Raw genomic sequence first — 20095 nt, forward strand, 5'->3', positions numbered from 1 at the left:
GAAACAAAAATAGGAGCAGGAGTAGGCCATTCAGCCTTGAGCCTGCTTCACCATTCAAGATCATGGCTGATCCTCAATACCATATTCCTGCTCTCCCCATACCCCTTGCATCTAGAAACCTCTAAATATATTCAGCAACTTGTCCTCCACAGCCTACTGTGGTAAAGAATTCCACAGGTTCACCACCCCGAGTGAAGAAATTTCTCAGTCCTAAATGTCCTACCTCGTATACTGAGACCGACTCCTTGTTCTAGACCCCCCCAGCCAGGGGAAACATCCTCCCTGCATCCAGTCTGTCTAGCCCGGTCAGAATTTCACACGTTTCAAGGAGCTCCCCTCATTCTTCTAAAGAATACAGGCCTAGTCGACCCAATCTCCTCATGACAGTCCTGCCATCCCAGGAATCAGTCTGGTGAACCTTTACTGCACTCCCTCTATGGAAAGTATATCCTTTGCTTAGGTAAGGAGACCAAAACTGCACACAGTACTCCAGGTGTGGTCTCACCAAGGCCCTGTACAACTAAGACATCCTTGCTCTTGTACTCAAATCCTCTTGCAATGAAGGCCAACATACCATTTGCCTTAACTGCCTGCTGCACCTGCATGTTTGCTTTCAGTGACTGGTGTACAAGGACACCCAGGTCCCTTTGTACATCATTTCCCAATCTATCGCCATTTAAATTCTGCTTTTGTTTCCTACTGAAGTGCATAACTTCACATTTATCCACATTATACTGCATTGACCCACACCAAACTTGTCTAAATCACCTTGAAGCATCTTTGCTTCCTCAACTCACAATCCCACTTAGTTTTGTGTTGTCAGCAAACTTGGAAATATTACATTTGGTTCCCTCATCCAAATTGTATATAGTGAATAGCTGGGGCCCAAGCACTGATCCCTGCAGTACCCCACTGGTCACCACCTGCCACCCCAAAAAAGACCCATTTATTCCTACTCTTTCCTGCTAGTTAACCAATTTTCAATCCATGCCAGTATATTACCTCCAACCCCATGTGCTTTAATTTTGCACACTAACCTCTTATGGGACTTTATCAAAGGCCTTCTGAAAATCCAAATACACCACATCCACTGGTTCCCCCTTATCTATTCTACTAGTTACATCCTCAAACTCCAGTAGGTTTGTCAAACTATTTCCTTTCATAAGTCCATGTTGATTGTCTAATCCTGTTGATATTTTCTAAGTATCCTGTTATCACATCCTTTATAATAGACTAGCATTTTCCCCTACTACTGATGTTAGGCTAACCAGTCTGCAGTTCCCCATTTTCTCTCCCTCCATTTTTAAATAGTGGGGTGCCATTTGCCACCCTCCAATCTGCAGGAACTGTTCCAAAATTCTATAGATTATGGATGACGACAACCAATGCATCCACTATTTCCATGGCTACCACTTAGTGCTCTGGAATGCAGATCATCAGGTCCAGGGGATTTATTAGCTTTCAGTCCCATTAATTTCTCCAGCACCATTTTCCTTTAATTCCTCCTCACTGGACCCTTGGTTCCCTAGCATTTCTGGGAAGTTGTGTCTGTGAAGACAGAACCAAAGTATTTGTTTAATTGCTCCCCCATTTCCTTGTTCCCCATTATAAATTCTCCTGTTTGACTGTAAGGGACCTACATTTACCTTCAATTTTTTTTTTTTTTTTTAATATAAACATACTTGTAGTAGCTTCCAGTCTGCTTATGTTCCTTGCAAGCTTACTCACTATTCCACCCCCCCTCTTAAAATCAATCTCTTGGTCCTTTCTTGCTGAACTCTAACCTGCTCCCAATCCTCAGGCTTGCTACTTTTTCTGGCAACTTTACAACTTCTTTGGATCTAATACTATCCTTAATTTCTGTTAGCCATGGTTGGGCCACTTTTCCTTGTGTTTTTGCACCAGAAAGGAATGTATAACTGTTGCAATTCATGCATTCCTTAATTCCTGCATTCCTTAAATGTTAGCCATTGCCTATCCAGTCATGTCTTTTAATAAAGCTCCCCAATCCATCATAGCCAACTCACTCCTCATACCTATAGTTTTTTAGATTTAGGACCCTAGTTTCAGATTGGACTTCACTTGCCATCTTAAGAATTCCATGTTATGGTCACTCTTCCCTAAAGGACCCTGAACAAGATTAATTAACCTTCTCATTGCACAATACCCAATCTAGGATAGCCTGTTCTAGTTGGCTCCTCATGTACTGGTCTAAAAACCATCTTGTACACTCCAGGAATTCATCCTCTACTAGTATTATAGACTAGCCAAACCAAACTAGCAATATGTAGATTAAAGTCATCCATGATTACTGTAGTACCCTTGTTAAATGCATCTCTAATTTCCTGTTTGATGCCATCCCTTACATTACCACTACTGAGGCTTATAGACAACTTCTACCAATGTTTTCTGCCCCTTGGTGCGGCTTAGATTCAGGCCCAGGAATCGATTTCTCTGGATATGCAGCCCAGTGGCAGGAGCAGGGCATCAGGAAGGCAGTGCATAGGAAGTCAAGCATAAAGTACCCCAAACATTCTTCATTTCCAGTGGGAAGCCATACAATAAAGTTTATTAACCTGGGAAGAGATTTTAGGCAGCACCATTGAATATTGATCTTACCTCAGTGGGTTTGCCATCATCCTGAAAAGAGGAAGAAGAGTTTAGTTAGTGTACTGATGGACCAGTGAGCAAAATGACCTTCTGGGTTAAATTAGGAGTGGCTGCATTGAATTGGCTTTAGAAGTTTGAGTGGTGATCAGTGAAGGGGGGGGGGGGGGGGGGCAAATATTAGAGCTAGGTCATCCAGGAGTAAAATCAGCAAGTGGACAATTGAACCTTAGTTAGCAAAGGTATCAAGGAAAAAAAAAGGTAGGTAGATACAGATCAGCCATGATCTAACTGAATGGTAGAACAGGTTCAAGGGGCTGAATGGCCTCCTGTGCCTATCGAGTGCTGCAGGGAAAAATGGAGGCAACAATAGCCACACATCCAAGTTCATCCTAAAAAGGCAAAGCAACTCAGTGGACAGGGGCTGATGAGTAGAGACAGTGAAGCCAATTTGAGCGTAGATTGGTTAAAAGCAGATCTCTTCCTGAATTTGGCACTAGAACCAAGCTGGTATCATGTGGCTATTATAACCATCAGGAGAGACTGAACAGGCCAAGCCTCCTCAGGAGAGGCAGCTCAGGGGTGACCCAATCAAGGTCTTTAGAATTATGAAGGGGGTTTGATGGGGTAGACAGACTTTGGATTTATTAGTGACATCTTGACCCCTCTTTACTCTGAGTAATTCTTGAGACTGTGGACCTTGCCACAGAGTAGTTGAGGCACATAGCATAGCTGCATTAAATGCAGCTAGATAAGTATGAGGGGGTAAAGAATGGATATGCTGAGGGGAATAGGGGTTAAGATGAGGAGCAAGAGGAGACGGAGCATAAAACTGGCATGAAGTAGAGGGGCTGACTGGCTTGTGTGCTTACTTGATGCAATTCTGTGGCACAATTGAGACTTCCATTAGTCCCTTGCCTGCATTTTTTTTGAAGGGGAAATCAATTCTTCAAGTTTAACAAAAAAGCTTGATTTTTTTCCTTCATCTAAAGTGTGCTGGAACCAGCAATGCTTTGCCAGTGATGCTGCATAAACCCAAACTCGGCCTCTCCACAGGCCAGCTTATTACAAACTGTTCCTTTATTTGAGGTCACGTGTCAAGTCAGCAAAGGCCCAGCATCAAGTCATCTGAACATTCACCCAGCTGCCTTCAGGAGGAATGACAACTTTAACTTCCTCCCCTAAACTAACCAGGAACCAGAGATTTGAACAAAAGCTGGATTCTTGAAACTAGAGCAAGGCTACGCACCAACACAGCCAGGTGCCCGTTCCAAATTCCCACATTGTGGTTTGCATTAATTGTGGAAGAGTTCAAGGCTTATGCCAGATTTAGTGCCACATCTTTCAACTCTTTTCCCCCACCACTGCCATACCCCCCCAAATAAAATTCTGAACAGGGCCAAAACAATTGAATAGAAAGATGGGCATTTTGTAACCCCTCCCCTACATCAGTGGCCCATGCCAGAGAACAGATCCATTGAATTAAATTGCATAAAATCTACAGCACCAACAGGCCATTTGGCCCATCGCCACACAAACCTCCTGCAACTCTTCCCACCCTGCCCTTCTTTGCCTTCTGATTAATGAGTCAATGTTCTCCACTTCAACCACTCCCACGTGGCAGCAAGTTCCACATTCGCACCAGCGATTAGCCTCCTAGATCATGGTGTTCAAGTTCAGTCCCAGTTAGCCCACCAATTACCTTAGCCCGATTCTCCGCTTCCTCCTTTTTCTTCAAGTCATATATCAATTGGAAAAGGTCCTTCAGGTCCACAACCAGTGCCTCAGCCTGAGAAGACAAATGCCACATGGGGTAAACTACAGTTCATCCAGGAAATTGCAAGAAAACATATCCAGGAAATTGTAGAAAAGTTCTCTACAAATCTATCCGGCAATCAAAAGGCAGCAAACAGGATCCGATACCAATCTCAGATCCTGCAAAGGTGGTCAGGGTTGTTGGGATGTATTAAGTTAAAGGTGCTATATAAACACAAGTTGTTGGGTGCTGCTGGTTCCCCCCTCCTGGATGTGAACACAACAGCCAAGGCTGGTATTTATTGCCATCCCGAGTAGGTGGTGGACCTTCTTGAACCACTGCAGTCCATGCAGAGGTGCTCCCAGTGCTGGGTCTGTAGTTTCACAGGATACACGGCACAGAAACAGGCCATTCGGCCCAACCAGTCCATGCTGGCATTTATGCTCCACTTGAGCCTCCTCCTGTCTTTCCTCATCTAACTATCAGCATAACCCTCTATTCCCTTCTCCCTCATACTTGTCCAGCCTCCCCTTAAAAGCATCTATATTCACCTCAACCACTCAGTGGTAGCAAGTTCCACATTCTCAGGGAAATTAAGAAACTTCTTTACCCCATTTGATTTCTTGGTGACTCATTGATGGCCTTAGTTTTGCTCTTCCCCACAAGTGGAAACACTATCCACTTGATCAAAACCCTTTCAATGTTAAAGACCTCTATTAGGTCCCCCCCCCCCCCCCCCCTCCCCTCAGAGACCCAGGCTATTCATCCTTTCCAGATATGTATACCCTTGCATTTCTGGTATCCTCTTAAACCTTCTCTACACCCTCCAGTGCCTCTATCCTTTTTATAATGTGACCAGAACTGTTCACAGTATGCCAAGTGTGGTCTAACCAAGGTTCGATACAGGTTTAGCATAACTTTACTTTTCAATTCAATCCCTGTAGAAATAAACCAGAGTGCTTGGTTTGCTTTTATTATGGCCTTGTTAACTGGTGTTGCTACTTAGTGATTTGTACTCCGATCCCTTTGTTACTTGACCCCACCTAGACTCTCATCTGCCAAGTGATGTGACCTGCCTACCAAAATGTAATACCTCATTCTGTAGCAGTTTGATGACATGGATTAGCTTGCTGAGCCGTTAGAGGGCAGCTAAGAGTCAACCATAGGCCAGACTGGGTAAGGATGGCAGGTTTCCTTCCCAAAAAGGATTAGTGAACCAGTTGGGCTTTTATGACAGTTTCACGGTCAGCTTTTCATCTTTAAACTGAATTCAAATTCTCCGATTTGAAATCACATTCTCTGGATTGCTGGTCCAGTAACAGCCTCACTATTGCTATCCCCACATGCAAGAAGACAGTCAGGATGCAGAATAGCTGCATTACAATTTGTTTGCAAGTTCAGTGCACTACTGGAGGAGGATACAAGTGCACAACTTGCCTCCATTTACAGGGAGAGCTAGGTCAATGTAGAGACTTGTGTTTGGGGGGGGGGGGGGGGGGGGGGGGGGGTGGTAAAGGAGGAAGAGGACCAGTGCTGGGGAAGATAGTCCCATTAAGCAGCTAGAAGTCTGGAAAAGCTTAATTTCAACCACCTGGCAAAAACCAAGGCTAATTCATTGAATATATTCAAGGAGTTAGATATATTTAAGGCTAAAGGGATATGGGGAGAAGGCAGGGACAGGGTACTGAGTTTGGATGATCAGCCATGATCTCACCAAATGGCAGAGCAGGCTCAAGGGGCCAAATGGCCTACTCCTATCTATGTTACCAAGGGCCGATAAAGAATCTAACCAGTTGGGCACCAGCAAAGGTGTTTACACGAAGGCTGCCACTAGCCAAACAAACAGGCTAGAGTTCTGCTGAAGGGCAGTGACCAAAGCAGGACATGGTCAACACACCACAGCTGGTGACTGACCCAGGCCATCAGTTTGGTTTCACTTATTGGACCATGTTACACTACCTGCTGGGCAGTCTTGATGGCGAAGAACTGATGCTGGCCCTCTGCACCACAAATATAACCAAATGCACGGTTGTCCGTGACATCCCGAGCAATGAAGGAGATCCTGTTGACGGTATGCTCCTGTTCAATCACCTGAAGGGAAAAAGGGAAGGAAGGTTAGTCTGCGACACTCACCAACACCAGGCACAGGACTTGTGTTTCTTGGGATTAGTTAGAAGTAAATTAAATGCCTTGACATTTGGTTCTCTAATCCTATTATACCACATCTAGTGTCAGTTTGGCAACAACCCAGTTATGAGTTCAAGCCCCACAAGCATAAGCTAGGCCAACATGTCAAGTGTTGTACTGAGAGCTACATTGTCAGAAAAGCATGTTACATTCCCTGAACAGGTCGATGTCAGAGACCCCATGGCACTAGGGTTCTCCTGGTACCTTGGTCAACATTTTATCCTTCAACCACCAAAACAGATCAACTGTCATTGACCCCATTGATGGTCAAGTCACCCCAGCTAGATATCGCCACACTCCTTAAAGCAATTCATTGGCTGTAAAGAACTATGGGATGTTCCAAGGTAGAGGTGCTAGAAAAAGCAAAGCTTCACTCAAGGGGAATGTTTTTGTTGCATCTCAAAGCAGCTGGAATGTTGCTGTTCATTGACCGAGGGAGCAGATATTGGATACAAGCATTTTTCTTTCTACCCCCTAGGAAGTGAAATCTAGCAGCAAGGAGCCCTTCTCAACAAGTCCCAGGAACCTGGTAGTTAAGGCAGATTGTCACTAGTGCCCATCTTGACAAAGCAGCAGTTTACAGCATAAAATGGAAGGCTTCAAATCTCAGCATCAGTCAAGACCCAAGCACTGACCGATAGCTCCCAATATGCCAGAGTGGAGTTGAGGTGCAACTAATGCCCTCTGAGATTAAGCCTGAAGGATGGAATTGAGGAGATTCAGCACATGTTCTATATTGGTTCCACCAAGATACTCACTCCAGTCTTCTCATCAATTAGCTTGATTCCAGATAGAGAGATGGTCACCCAAATCCTCTGCTTGTGCTGCCCCTGTGCACGAGCAGCTATTGCAATACCCTGTGAAAGTTACAAGAGCATTCCCAGTTAAACATTCAAACAGATACACAATATGCACAACACATTCTAGGTCGACACTTGCAGTGCTGCGTGGCACTGTCGGAGGGGCAGTGCTGAGGGAGCGGCCATCTTTCAGATGAGGTGCTAAAATAAAGCCCCATCTGCCCTCGTGGATGAAATAGTACCATGTGATCTTTTACAAGAGCAGGGGAAGGCTCCTGGGGTACTGGCCAATATTGATCCCTCAACCAACAGAAATTCTGGTCATCACATTGCTGTTTGCAGAACCTTGCAGTGCTCAAATTGGCTGCTGTTACATTCCAACTGACTACCAATGTTTGAGGGAGCTGCACACCAATTGGGAGCTCCCATGCAGGCTGCAAGATATCATGCATGTTAAGGGATGGTGCACTTAGACTGCAAGTTAGTGGCAACATTGCTGACTAAAGCACTTTGGGATGTCAAGGTAATGAAAGGTGCTATATAAATACAAGCCTCATTACATCAACCCAGATGGAAATAGAATCATCATCAAGAGCTGGCACACATCCCATTGCGAGGACATTTGGAAAACTTTCCTACCAGAATCAGAGAGAGTGCCCCATTGCGGTCACTGTCAAAGCTCTGGACAATGCAACTCGGCAGCAAGAGGACTTCATTTAGTTCAAACATTGTTAGCAATGGCAACTATCCCAATGTCCCACTCTACATCATTAAAGCATCTCCCTTTTCAAACAATCAGTTGATTTGACCCTGCAGTGTGACAGTCTGTGCAAAGTGAGAATTTAAGCTTTAACAAATAGGCAAAGTTGGGCTGTGCAGTGATAAGAAATGGTGACATTCCACATCTTGCTGCACTGATGGAAGGGTCATGAAAAGCCAGACACTGCCACTGGGAGGTCAGCCACGATCTAGACTTCACGGGAAGTCCAGAGATGCAGCACACTAGGACAGCTGGTGCTGATGAACTTCACCCTACCACCAAGAGGAACGAACACAAAAGGCATTACCTTAAGTTTCATCATGGAATCCTGACACATCTGGTCTCCTCTGGCATCGGCCACGTCATCAATACCAATTATCTTGGCCTTGTAGCGGATTCCATCGCCCTTGAACCTCGCCAATAGGAATTCCTCAGTCTTCTCGGAACCTAGGAAACACATCAGGGCATTGAATCCCAGCACGTACAACTTCCCACCACCTCGTCAGCACTGGATCCCAGGAAGGCTAGTTAAATATTTGCCATTTCAGAGGGGGGGGGGGGGGGTGGGAAAGAGAAGGGAGGAGAGCCCAGAGCTGCTTATAGTCCCTGCAGGACCTCAAATCATGGATTCAAGATCTAAAATTGAAGTGATTTTTGTGGGGGGGGGGGGGGGGGGTTTAAATAAAATGGAGCCAGAAGTAACCAAGTGTTCTACATATGCCATCCTGTGGCAAAAGCTTCTAATCTTGTGTGAAATTTGTGCTCACTGTCCAAGGCATGTAGTCTACAGACCTGTAACTTCTTCCCAACTCATTTTGCATCATGGTTCCTGTGTACAACTGGTTTCAAAGACACCTAGGAATAGCCTAAGTTTAAATAGACTCTACTGCTTCCAATGATCCTAACATTTTCCTCAATTATTGATTGAATCAGCCACACACATGCTAGCTGGATGTTTAAGTCAAGTTCACATGTTTAAAAAAAAAGTCCAAGTTATACATTAAAAAACCTCAAGGTATTACCTGAAGTTTGCAATTGGGACATCTCTGGTCCAAAGTCTGATTGCACCAGTTGGCACAAGTTCCAAGGATTTATAGTGATTTACCACCACAAAATAGAACAGGGTCATTTGACCTTTAAGGCTATTTTACAATACAGACCGGTGATTACACATTGCAACACAAAGCAGGCTTCTCTTAGGTTGCAGACAGCTGGTTGAGCAGTGATCTGCCACTACAGTCCAGACTACTGGATATAAACTAGTCACATTAGGGATCAGCATAAGAGCCTCAATTTCTTTCCCTTCAACCTTAAGGCAATAAAGCATTGGAGATATGACATTGAATCCAAAGTCACTTTTTGCAAAGATACACTCTAGGTCAGTGATGTTAAAGTTTGTTGCAGCCCTCACCATCCACTAGGTGGCCATGGGTCTCCACAGCACTACAATGTGACATTTCATTCACAGCACAAAAAACAGGCCATTCAGCTTAACTGCCAGCATTTATTCTCCTTGAGGCTCCTCCCACACCTCATCAATATCTATTAATTTCTCCCCCACCCTTGTGTTTATTGAGCACCCTCTTAAATGCATCTGTGCCATTTGCCTCAACTACTCCGTGGTAGCGAGTTCCAGATTCTAATTACTCAGGGTAAAGTAGTCTCTCCTGAATTCCTTACTGGATTTATTAATGACTCATTTATGGCCTAGTTTTTGAATCACACAAGTGAAAATATCTTCTGTCTAACCTATTGAACTCCTGCATTAGACATCAGCCTTCTCTAAAGAGCGCAAGCCGGTTCAATCTTTCCCAGATAGGCATAACCTCAGTTCTGACATCAGCCTAGTCAGTGACAATCCAAATACCCAATCCTTATAGGACTGGTCACAATAGGCAGAATGAGGTTACAGAATGCAATTTAGAGTCAACTAGTTTGGATCTTTCACATCACCAGGAGTGGATGGGATGCATCCTTGGATGCGAAGGGAAGTAAAAGGTGGAAATTGTGGAGGTACTGGCCATAATCTTTCAATTCTCCTTACATACCGGGGTGGTGCCAGAGGACTGGAGAACTGCAAATGTTGCACCCTTTTTTGAACAATGGTGTAAGGATAAACCCAGCAACTACAGGGCAGTCAGTTTAACCTCAGTAGTGGGGAAGCTTTTAGAAACAATAATCCGGGACAAAATTGTCACTGGGACAAGTGTGGATCAATCAAGGCAAGCCAGCATGGATTTGTTAAAGGCAAATGAGGTTTTTTTTGATGAGGGCAATGTGGTTGATGTGGTGTACAGGGACTTCCAAAAAGGAGTTTGACAAAGTGCCACATAATAGGCTTGTTAGCAAAGTTGAAGCCCAGTGAATAAAAGGGATAGTGGCAGCATGGATACAGAATTGACAAAGTGACAGGAAACAGTAGTGAAGGGTTGTTTTTTGGGCTGGAGGAAGGTACAGTGGTGTTCCCCAGGGGTTGGTTCTAGGACTACTGCTTTTCTTGATAGTGACTTGGACTTACAGGGCACAATTTCAAAATTTGCAGGTGACAAAACTTGGAATTATAGTAAAGTGAAGAGTGTTGTGAGACTTCAGGAAGACAGGCTGGTGGAATGGGCAGACACGTGGCAGAGGAAGTTTAACACAGAAAAGTGCAAAGTGATATTTGGTAGGAAGGAGGCAATATAAACTAAATGATACAATCCTGAAGTGGGTGCACGAACAGGGAGACCTGGGGGTACATGTGCACAAATCACTGAAGGTGGAAGGACAGGTTGAGAAAGCAGTAAAAGCACACAGGATCCTGGACTTCATAAATAGAGGCAGAGAGTACAAAAGCAAGGATGTTATGAACCTTTATAAAACACTGCTTTGGCCTCAACTGGAGTATTGTGTCCAATTCTGGACACCACACAGAAGGAAGACCTTAAAGGGTGCAGATTGATGTATGTGGATAGACTGGAGAAGCTGGGGTTATTAGAGAAGGTAGGAGAGATTTGATAGAGGTGTTCAAAAGAGGTGTTCAAAATCATAAGGGGGGGGTCTAGACAGTAGATAGAGAAACTGTTCCAATTGGCAGAAGGGTCAAGAACCAGAGGACACAGATTTAAGGTGATTGGCAGAAGAACCAAAGGCGACATGAGGAAAATCTTTTTTTTACGCAGCGGGTGGTTAGTATCAGGAATGCACTGCCTGACAGGGTGGTGGAGGCAGACTCAATCGTGGCTTTCAAGCAAATTGGATAAGTACCTGAAAAAGAAAATTTGCAGGACTACAGGGAAAGGGTGGGACGAGCTGAAGTGCTCTTGGAGAGCTGGCACGGGCTAGACAGGCTGAATGGCCTCCTGTGCTGTAACCATTATATTAGCAAGGTTGTCTCAGTTGATCAAAGCATAAAAATTATAGCAAAACTATTTACTTAGACACCAAATCAGCTTGCTGGAATCACATGCCAGTTTAACCATTTGGAAAAGCAATTTAAACAGATGGGAATTTTCATCTTGGCTCAGTCTTTTCCACTTGGGAACCAACAGATCATTGTTATCTGGGGCTTACCCAAGATGTGGAAAGATTTAACTCACTAAAGCCCCAAATTAAATTATATTTTCCTCATGAATCCCAGGGCAGGACATTCCATGACACCAAAATTCAATGGGGGTGGACAGGCTTCAGAAAAGGCCCAGGTTGGTACAGCAGCAAGTTCAGAGAATCAGAGAAGAATACAGCACAGGAGGCTGCCATTTGGCCCATTGTGCCTGGGCCAGCTCTGCAAGAGCTCTCCAATTAGTCCCACTCACCCCTGCTTTCCTTTAGCTGAAAATGTTTCCACTTAATTATGCATCAACTCCTTCCACCACCTTGGCAGACAGTGCATTTCAGATCATGACACTGCATAAAGAAAATTACTCATCTCCCCTCTGGTTCTTTTGCCAATCACTTTAAATCCATGTCCTCTGGTTCTCAACCCTCCTGCCATTGGAAACAATTTCTCTATTTACTCCAAGCCCCTCAATTTTCAACACCTCTATCAAATCTTGGAGTCGAGATCAGTGATCAGCCATGATCTTATTGAATGGCAGCAGGCTCAAGGGACCAAATGGCCAACTTTTGCTCCTATTTATGTTCTCCACATAACTGAAGTCCCTTGCTTTTGTACTCTGCCTCTAGAAAAAGCATAGATCCATGGTTTTATTACAACACCTTTCTCAAAAAAGGTATAAACACCCTCAGCTCTGTTCCTTTACACCTGTAAAATTGCACCATTTAGTTTATATTGTCTCAAAGTTATGCCAATACATCTAGATCCAGGGCAAAGATACTGGACCAACCTTGGAATTGAATGAGATATTGGAAGACATGTCAGCATTGATGCAGATAGGATACTGAATGATGGCAATTTAGGCTAAAGTTCTATCCCCTCAAACCTGGCTTATATTTCAAAGACAGACCTCCAACACAGCCACCTACAAGCTGCATTCTTGCTCAGAAGCCACAGATGTGGGTGCAAAGCAACTATATTTAACATTGGAGCAGAGAACCGTACATCTAGCTACGCTAAACCCTGGGAAAGGCAGTTCGAGAATTATAAAATCTTTAATTAATAGTGGAGGTGGCCATTCGGTCCATTGCGCTTGTTCTTTAGCTATCCTAATTAGTCCAAGTCAGTGCGAGGTATAACTAGCTTGGCATCAAGGCGGTGTGTGCTGTACAAAGGCTCGAGGGGGATTTCTGGGACCACCACCACATTACACACCATCTGGACAGAAATATATCGGCTGATCCTTCATTGTCACTGGGTCAAAATCCTGGAACTCCCTCCTAACAGCACTGTGGGAGTACCTTCACCACACGGACTGCAACAGTTCAATTAATGCGGGCCTTGCCAGTGACACCCACATCCCAGGAACAAATAAAAGTGGCAAGTACAGCAGGCAGTGATTTAGAATTGGAAGAGAGGTCAAGGGGTCACTACAGGGATAGAAAACTATAGGGTTGAAGCTTCTGCTTTGACAGGGACAAGAGGCCTCTCTGGGATGGGCAAGGGGGAAAATACCTGGGCATGATTGTGACAACTATCACTTGCTGGCAGAACAATTACAAGTGATGAGAATTTAGAACTTTGCCACATGAATGGTTGAAGCATGTAAGTGGAGGCTTGATATACAGGAGGGGTATGGGATGGGGCACGAGTATACCATAGATGCCTGTGTGCTGTAGATTCAATATTAATTCCATGTAGATTTTAACCCACTCACCTTGGCCTACAAGTCAGTAGGAAAAGCTTTAGTCCATTAATTGCCTTACCTCGTTTTTTGTCCTTCTTTGATGCCTTTGTAGGCGAAGTCTCCGATTGGCTGGGACTGCTGGGGCTGGGGCTGCTGATTTCAACAGTTTCTGACATGGTTGCCATCTGGACACAACCCAAAATTATGGGCAAAAACACTTCAAAAAATGTGGTCTACAATTGGTAGAGTCGATCAAGACATGTCAATCCAACCTGTGGGAAGAGGATCAGGTTAAGCCTGGTAGCATAAACCACTGGAGATTAACTAGGATTTAGCCCAAGTCAGGTGGCTATGGTTTAAAACCCACTCAAGCTACTTGGACACTGAGGTTGAGCACTGCTTTGTTGGACAAGCTGGCTAAAGATTAAGCCAAGTCCTTGTCTATCTGTTCAGGTGAATAAGATGCCACCAGACAGATATCATGCCCTGGCCAACAGTCAACTGTTAACAAGTGACTGCTCACTTCAGTTTGTGGGGCCTCTGCACAAATTGGTTGCACATTTGCCTGCTCAAACTCACTCCACAAAACTAATTACTTGCCTGAAGTGCTGTAGGATGTCAAAGGTGCTATTCAAAGGAAAGTTTAGAATTTAGTGTCTATAGACCACCAGGTGGCAGACCTCCTGAATATGGAAGTGAAACAAATTGCAATTTCATTAACTCACGCACCATGCTAACTGGCCCAGTACAGAGAATTACTAGTTTGGTGCATGACTGCACCCGGCAGAAGTCCCGACTGTTCCACGTCAAAGCACCTAGCAATAGCGGTGTTTAGAAAGGGCACTGTGTTTCGGCTTGTGTCTGTAAACAAAGTCTGGAGAGTCAGGCCGTGAATCAAAGTCCAACTCTGCTCCCACTGGATGGTTTGCAAACCCCACCCCCTCCCAATTGCTGCCCTACTGCCCCTTCACTAAAGCCAGCAGACTCTTCCTTGCTCGTTTCAGGATCACTGGCAGAATTAAATAAACCTGCTCTCAAGCTAGTGCGGTTGAATTCAGAATCAGATCGCTGCACAAAGTAGTGTCGATACCAAGCCACTCCTCATGAGTACAGTGGGCACTGGTGACTTAGTTGGGAGAGCAGTCAAGGCTATGGAAACAGGAGGAAGCCATTCAGCCCCTTGAGCCTGGTCTGCTGTTCAATTAGATCATGGCTGATGGGCATTGCGACTCCATTGGCTCTAACTCAATACACTCGCCAAACGAAGGGTCTCGACAGGGGTAGAAAGCTGAAGCTGCTGGTTTGTAGGGTACAAGTGGCCCATTTCTGGGGTGTGCCAGGATGGGCAATATCCTGTATTGCCTGCCAGAACTGTAATTACAAGAGTGGAGAATGTGGACTTTGCCGGCACATGGAGTGGAGTATCGATTCCGATGGAAAGTCTTGGCATTTAAATCAACACTCCAGCCTTGGCTTTAGGCCATTCAGATGCTGAAAATTACATGGGTCACCAGTTAGATTACAGGAACAAATTTGGGTCAAAGTGTCCTTTGCTGCATTTAAGGTTTTCCCCCACATACATTACTACCCCCCCTGCTGAAGACTAATCCTAGTGGGTGAAGTTGACTCGTGCTAAATTGCTTGAATCTGCCACCACCTGTCTGAGCTTAATGTAATTGAGTGTCTTGGACTTTACAGTAAGATTGTAGAGCAGACATTAGAACAATCATAGCTGCAAATTCAGATCCACAAATTTCTCAGCCAGTCTCCAGCCTTCCCTTCCAACCCAGTGCCCGGCTGCCAGTGACCATCCACTGGGGCTGGACACAAGTTAAAAAAAGGTGCCATCTGACCAAAACATTGCACAGTTGGAAGCCCAGCCTGGCCAGGTTTAGTACGGGGTCAGCATTCTGCTGCTCCAGCGCCTAGACATGGAACAGTGGTGGATGGAGGAAAGGAGGCTTCTCTACCACAGACTGCAGAGATCTGCAAACATCTCACTAGAAGCTGGCCAAGACCAACTTTGTTTAATCTAAACTTCTCCCAACCAGCAAGACTTAAACTTCACCAGCAATAATACTAATAATAATAATAATAATACAAATCGCTTTATTGGCATGATAAGGTACATCTTATGTTGCCAAAGCATCAAAATACATTTATGGTTGAACACATAAACGCAGTTCCATTCATAGTGTATAAACAGGTATATCCCGGAGTTTATAAATATATTTTCGCCTTGTTTATATATACTCTTGTCTTAGTTTACTGGTTGTCCCTCTGTTCATGGCAAGCTGTAACAGTGTGCCGCCAGTTTGGAAAAGGTGTAATCTTGGGAGTCAATGCCATTCAGCATTGAGATACAAACCAACTAGAATCAAGTCCATGGCCTCCAATCCTGCCCTTGCATTGCAAGAGCAGTTCTATATATTTGGAGGTTTGCAATTTAACATTTTCATTCTGGTTAAGCCAACAGCCACACACAACTTCAAAAACAAAGAACTGTGATCACCAGGTGGTGAGGAATAGCCCCAATTACACTTTAAAAAGTTAAACCTGCAGTCTGACCAAGTGCCTGATACAAGCCCCAACCCATTTCATGTAACATCAAGAGATCAACCCCATGACACCCTGGACTCCAGCAGCTCGGGTTGCTGTGCTACCGAGAGCTTCATAGTCCACAAGAAATAAAACTAGGGGGCTCTTGCTAAGGTCACTACCCAGGGACTTTGCAGTGCACAGAGTTGGGGGGGGGGGGGGGGGGGGGGGAAAGGGTGGCATCAGGATCAGTTGTAATACCCTCCACAGCCAGATAGTCTTCAAGCATTCTGCATCCAGGCTTTGGTCACAGGGGTACCCAAGGGTTACCGGGGGGGGGGGGGGGGGGGGGGGGGGAGGAAAGGGAGGAGCAGGGGAGAAAGAAAGAGTTAGAGTCATTCAAAACCCCATTTCCTCACCAGAATTCAACTAAAAAAAGCCCTTACCAGCACAGCGATCCTGCTTCTGCCACCCAGAGAGACACACACAGATCGGGACCAAGGGGCAGTGGAAGAGGTTGGGGCTGCGTTCAAAGGTTAAACCACCAGAGTTTTAAAAAAGATTAGCTAAAAAAACCATTAACTCAGGACATCCATTAGTCACGAGCAGAAGCACACAGCCAGATTACTGGATGCTGCAAAATGCACAGACAGCAGGAGAGAGATAAGACAGCCCGCCTTAAAACAAAGCAAGAGTCACACTTCAGGCCCAAGCTGGGAGTGTCACCCTTGAGGAAAGAATCATTAAGAAATTATATATTTTTTAAAATCAGGATGCAGGCATTGCTGGCATCTGTTGCACTTCCTTGTTTCCCTAGAGGTGGCACAGCTTTTATTTTATTTAAAACAGAGTGTCGTGCTAAGCCACTTGAGGACATGTCAAGGGTCAACTACTCTAGTGTGGGACTGGAGTCATTGGCCCAGACCAGGTAAGAACAGCAGGTTCTCTTCCTAAAGGGCATTGGTGAACCAGTTGGGTTTTTACAACAGTTTCATGCTCACTTCACTGGTAATTGATATATATTTAATACAAGATTTCAAATTGCCAGTGGATTTAAATTCCTCTGGATTAGCCAAGGCCTCCAGTTTACAACATTGCTGTACCTATATAAACCAAGCTGCGGCCACTTCAGTGCGGAGGTGATGCCACAACATGCAAGAGGAGAACCATCTATTCTGATTAACACTAGATGCCAAGTGGACCTGTTGCCCAATTCTAGCTTCTAACAAACTCCTACAGAAAGCTGAACTCTTTGCACTAAATGAGGCGCAAAATTGAACTGACATGGTCAACCCAGCACTTCACTTGTATCAGATTATTCAGCCAGTGTTGAATAGCCCAAGCTGGTTAGAAACCCTACATGAACTTCAATAACTAAATTGACTTAATGTTTCAGGCACAGTACATCTGAACCATATTTTACTGGCTTGGAACCAAAAAGCAGGGGTGTGGCAAAGGGAAGATAAATTATGGCACAACAGATATGTTAATGGTGATGGACCAGCCTGGTCACTACTGTAGCACTTGAATATTAATTCCTATTTAAACAAGTGGGAATTTGAATAGACAGGAGGTAGAGACAAAACAGCAAGAGACTGTTATCCATTGAATTCACACCCTTGGACTGGGAACAATGAACCTAGAAACAGAGCAATGGTCAGCCAGAGACTGAGATTTTTTTTTGGGGGGGGGGGGGGTGGTGAGTGAAGAGAAAAAAAAGTGGTGGAAGAGCATAAGAATTCAGAGTAGGTCATATCAAGCCATTTAATATCTCCACTTCCCTGCACGATCCCCATAAATCACTAGATATCCAAAATCTATCCATCTTGGTCTTGCATATACTCAACTCAGCCTCTGGGGCAGAGAATTCCAAAGATTCACAACCCTGAGTGAAGAAATTTCCGTCCTAAATGGCCAACCCTTATTCAGAGACTGACCCCTGATTCTAGACTCCCCAGCTAAGGGGAACATCCTCCCAGCATCTATCCTGTAAGAATTTTGTATGTTTCAATGAGATCACCCCTCATTCTTCTAAACGAGAATATAGGCCTAGTCTACTCAATCTCAGGACAATTCCACCCCCCCTCCCCAATCCCAGGAACCAGTCTGGTGAACCTTCATGCTAGTCCTTCTATTGCAAGTATATCCATCTTTAGGTAAGGATATATCATGGGCTGATTTTTTAACCTCAACTCCACTTTCCTGACTGATCCCCATATCCCTCAATTTCCCTAGAGTCAAAAAAAGAGTTGGAGGCAGAGGAAGAAATGAGTATGCTCAACCCATCTTCTCAAACAAAGCCCTACACCTCAATTCCTTGCCTGCCAGCATTACACAAACCAGTGGCCCAATCAATGCACGTGGGTCACATCTAGAGCAGCATCAGTTGCCACTGTAGGGTGCTAGACAAGGGAACAGGTCAAACCCAGCTCAGGAGCTAGTGTGGAAGCATTTTAAACAGTGCAATAGCTCATTGAACTCACCAGGGGAAAAAGGCAGGGGGTGACCTACAAGGGTAGATGTAGATGATGTTTCCAGAGTTCAAAACTAGGTCATAAATACAAGATAGTCACTAATAAATCCAATAGGGAATTCAGGAGAAACTTCTTTACCAAGAGTGGCAAGAATGTGGAACTTGCTACCAGAGTAGTAGGTGAATAGTAGATGTATTTAAGGGGAAGCTAGATAAACACAAGGGAGAAAGGAATAGGATGTTGATGAGGTGAAGGGTTGGAAGAGACCTGTGAGCATAAACACTGGCAGACCAGTTAGGATGAATGGCCCGTTCTATGCAACTTAAGTCAAACAAGAAGTTAGTGGGCTGAGGTTTTACACCCATGGGAAGTCTAAACCAAGCCACTAAAAGAGGTATGTGTCTGGAATACAAGTTCTTGCAAGTAGACATTTCACACATTGTCATGCATACTATTCTCCAGTAGAGTATCTATACAGTCACTGGAGTCAAAGGATCTACCCTTGGTCTCATCCACATGGCATCATCCAAAGGCATGGGTCAGGCTTCACATGCATGCCAACCTCAACAGCCCACCTCCCCTCACCCTTTTTAAAAATACCTCAGATTCAAGTCAGTTCCCTTGTTCATTTGGCTCATTACACTTGAAGCACCTTGGGACATTTCTCTACATTAATAAAAGGGTGAGGGTAGTAGTGCACAGTGAGCTAGCACTGCAGTAGCAGCATTGGGTTGGGCTATGCTAAAGCAAAACAAGTGTTCACTGAACATCCTTTCCAGCAGGGAAGTGCTCATTCATTTGGTCCCATCACCTCCAGCTTACCACCTTGTAGCCATCAGTAAGCGATGTGCTGAGGGATGGGCCAGTCATTAGCGAGTTGGACACATTGCTCTATCAACATCTGCCACTGTTGAGTTTTTACATTTGTAATTTTGTTTGAGGAGGGATTGAAAGGAAAAGAGGCTAGTGGAATATTTAAAGGACATGGGAAGCAAGTAGAGTGGGGTTAGATCTGGGGGCTCAGATCAGCAGCAAGACTTCATGGGTCCTTACATTGACCATCGATTCCTCTACCTTAAAAATGAGGCCAATCCTGAGGTTGGGGTGGGGTAGGAAAGAAAGATGTGGAAGCACATTCAACATTAGGACTCTTGGCATAGAGAGAGACTTTCATTGTATCTGCTGCATTTGAAAGGGCAGCACACTGATTCTAAACACCATTTCTTGCAAGACAGAAGGTTCAAGTCCATTGCAATTTAGTTACCCCAGTAACACAGCTCTATTAGAATGGTTATATATTAACTAGGAACAGACTAGATGGCCTGTGAGCAGAATCCCTTTGATCCAGGGTGGATTACACAAATAAGCCAAGTCAGTTTCCAAGTATTTACAGCCAACTTGCCCTCTGCCACACAAACCACCCTCCCTCCTCCACTCCATGACTGCTCAATCCCAGAGTGGAACTGAATTGTGCCCATTGTGCATCTAGCCACTGAGCCCTGGGGAGGCACCAGCTGATGGCATGAAGGGCATCAATTTACACAGACACTGCTATCCAGCCTGATCCAACTACTTGTCAATGTCAGCAAATCAGTGTTAAGCCTGGACTCTGGAGTTACAGGATTGGAAGACAGCTTTGGGAGAGCAAGGAAGGTCATAAGAATGTGAAGGAAAAACAGCTGACAAGTCAGATCAAGAATAGCTTTTACAGTAGAACTAAAACCATTCACATTGCAGTATGTGCAGACCAT

The 20095-nt window shown here is 44.7% G+C and overlaps 1 protein-coding gene across 4 annotated transcripts in view; it reads right to left on the bottom strand.

The window, feature by feature from the left end:
- dab2 (DAB adaptor protein 2) overlaps positions 1 to 20095 on the bottom strand; it is a 70713-nt gene that overhangs the window by 17100 nt on the left and 33518 nt on the right. For 3 of the 4 annotated variants that reach the window (XM_085966161.1, XM_085966006.1, XM_085966244.1), the window contains exons 2-7: positions 13412 to 13604; positions 8418 to 8557; positions 7309 to 7407; positions 6323 to 6454; positions 4310 to 4396; positions 2620 to 2640 (exon numbers count right to left, since the gene is read on the bottom strand). In XM_085966161.1, coding sequence (XP_085822287.1) covers positions 2620 to 2640; positions 4310 to 4396; positions 6323 to 6454; positions 7309 to 7407; positions 8418 to 8557; positions 13412 to 13517 — 585 coding nt within the window. In that variant the 5' untranslated portion in view covers positions 13518 to 13604. Of the gene's footprint in view, positions 1 to 2619; positions 2641 to 4309; positions 4397 to 6322; positions 6455 to 7308; positions 7408 to 8417; positions 8558 to 13411; positions 13605 to 16316; positions 16395 to 20095 lie in introns of those variants that run through there. The other variant, XM_085966078.1, reaches the window with a different exon arrangement.

The sequence above is a fragment of the Somniosus microcephalus genome, chromosome 1 (assembly GCF_052327205.1).
Source record: "Somniosus microcephalus isolate GS21.2 chromosome 1, FLI_Smic_1.0, whole genome shotgun sequence".
Classification (NCBI taxonomy): domain Eukaryota; kingdom Metazoa; phylum Chordata; class Chondrichthyes; order Squaliformes; family Somniosidae; genus Somniosus; species Somniosus microcephalus.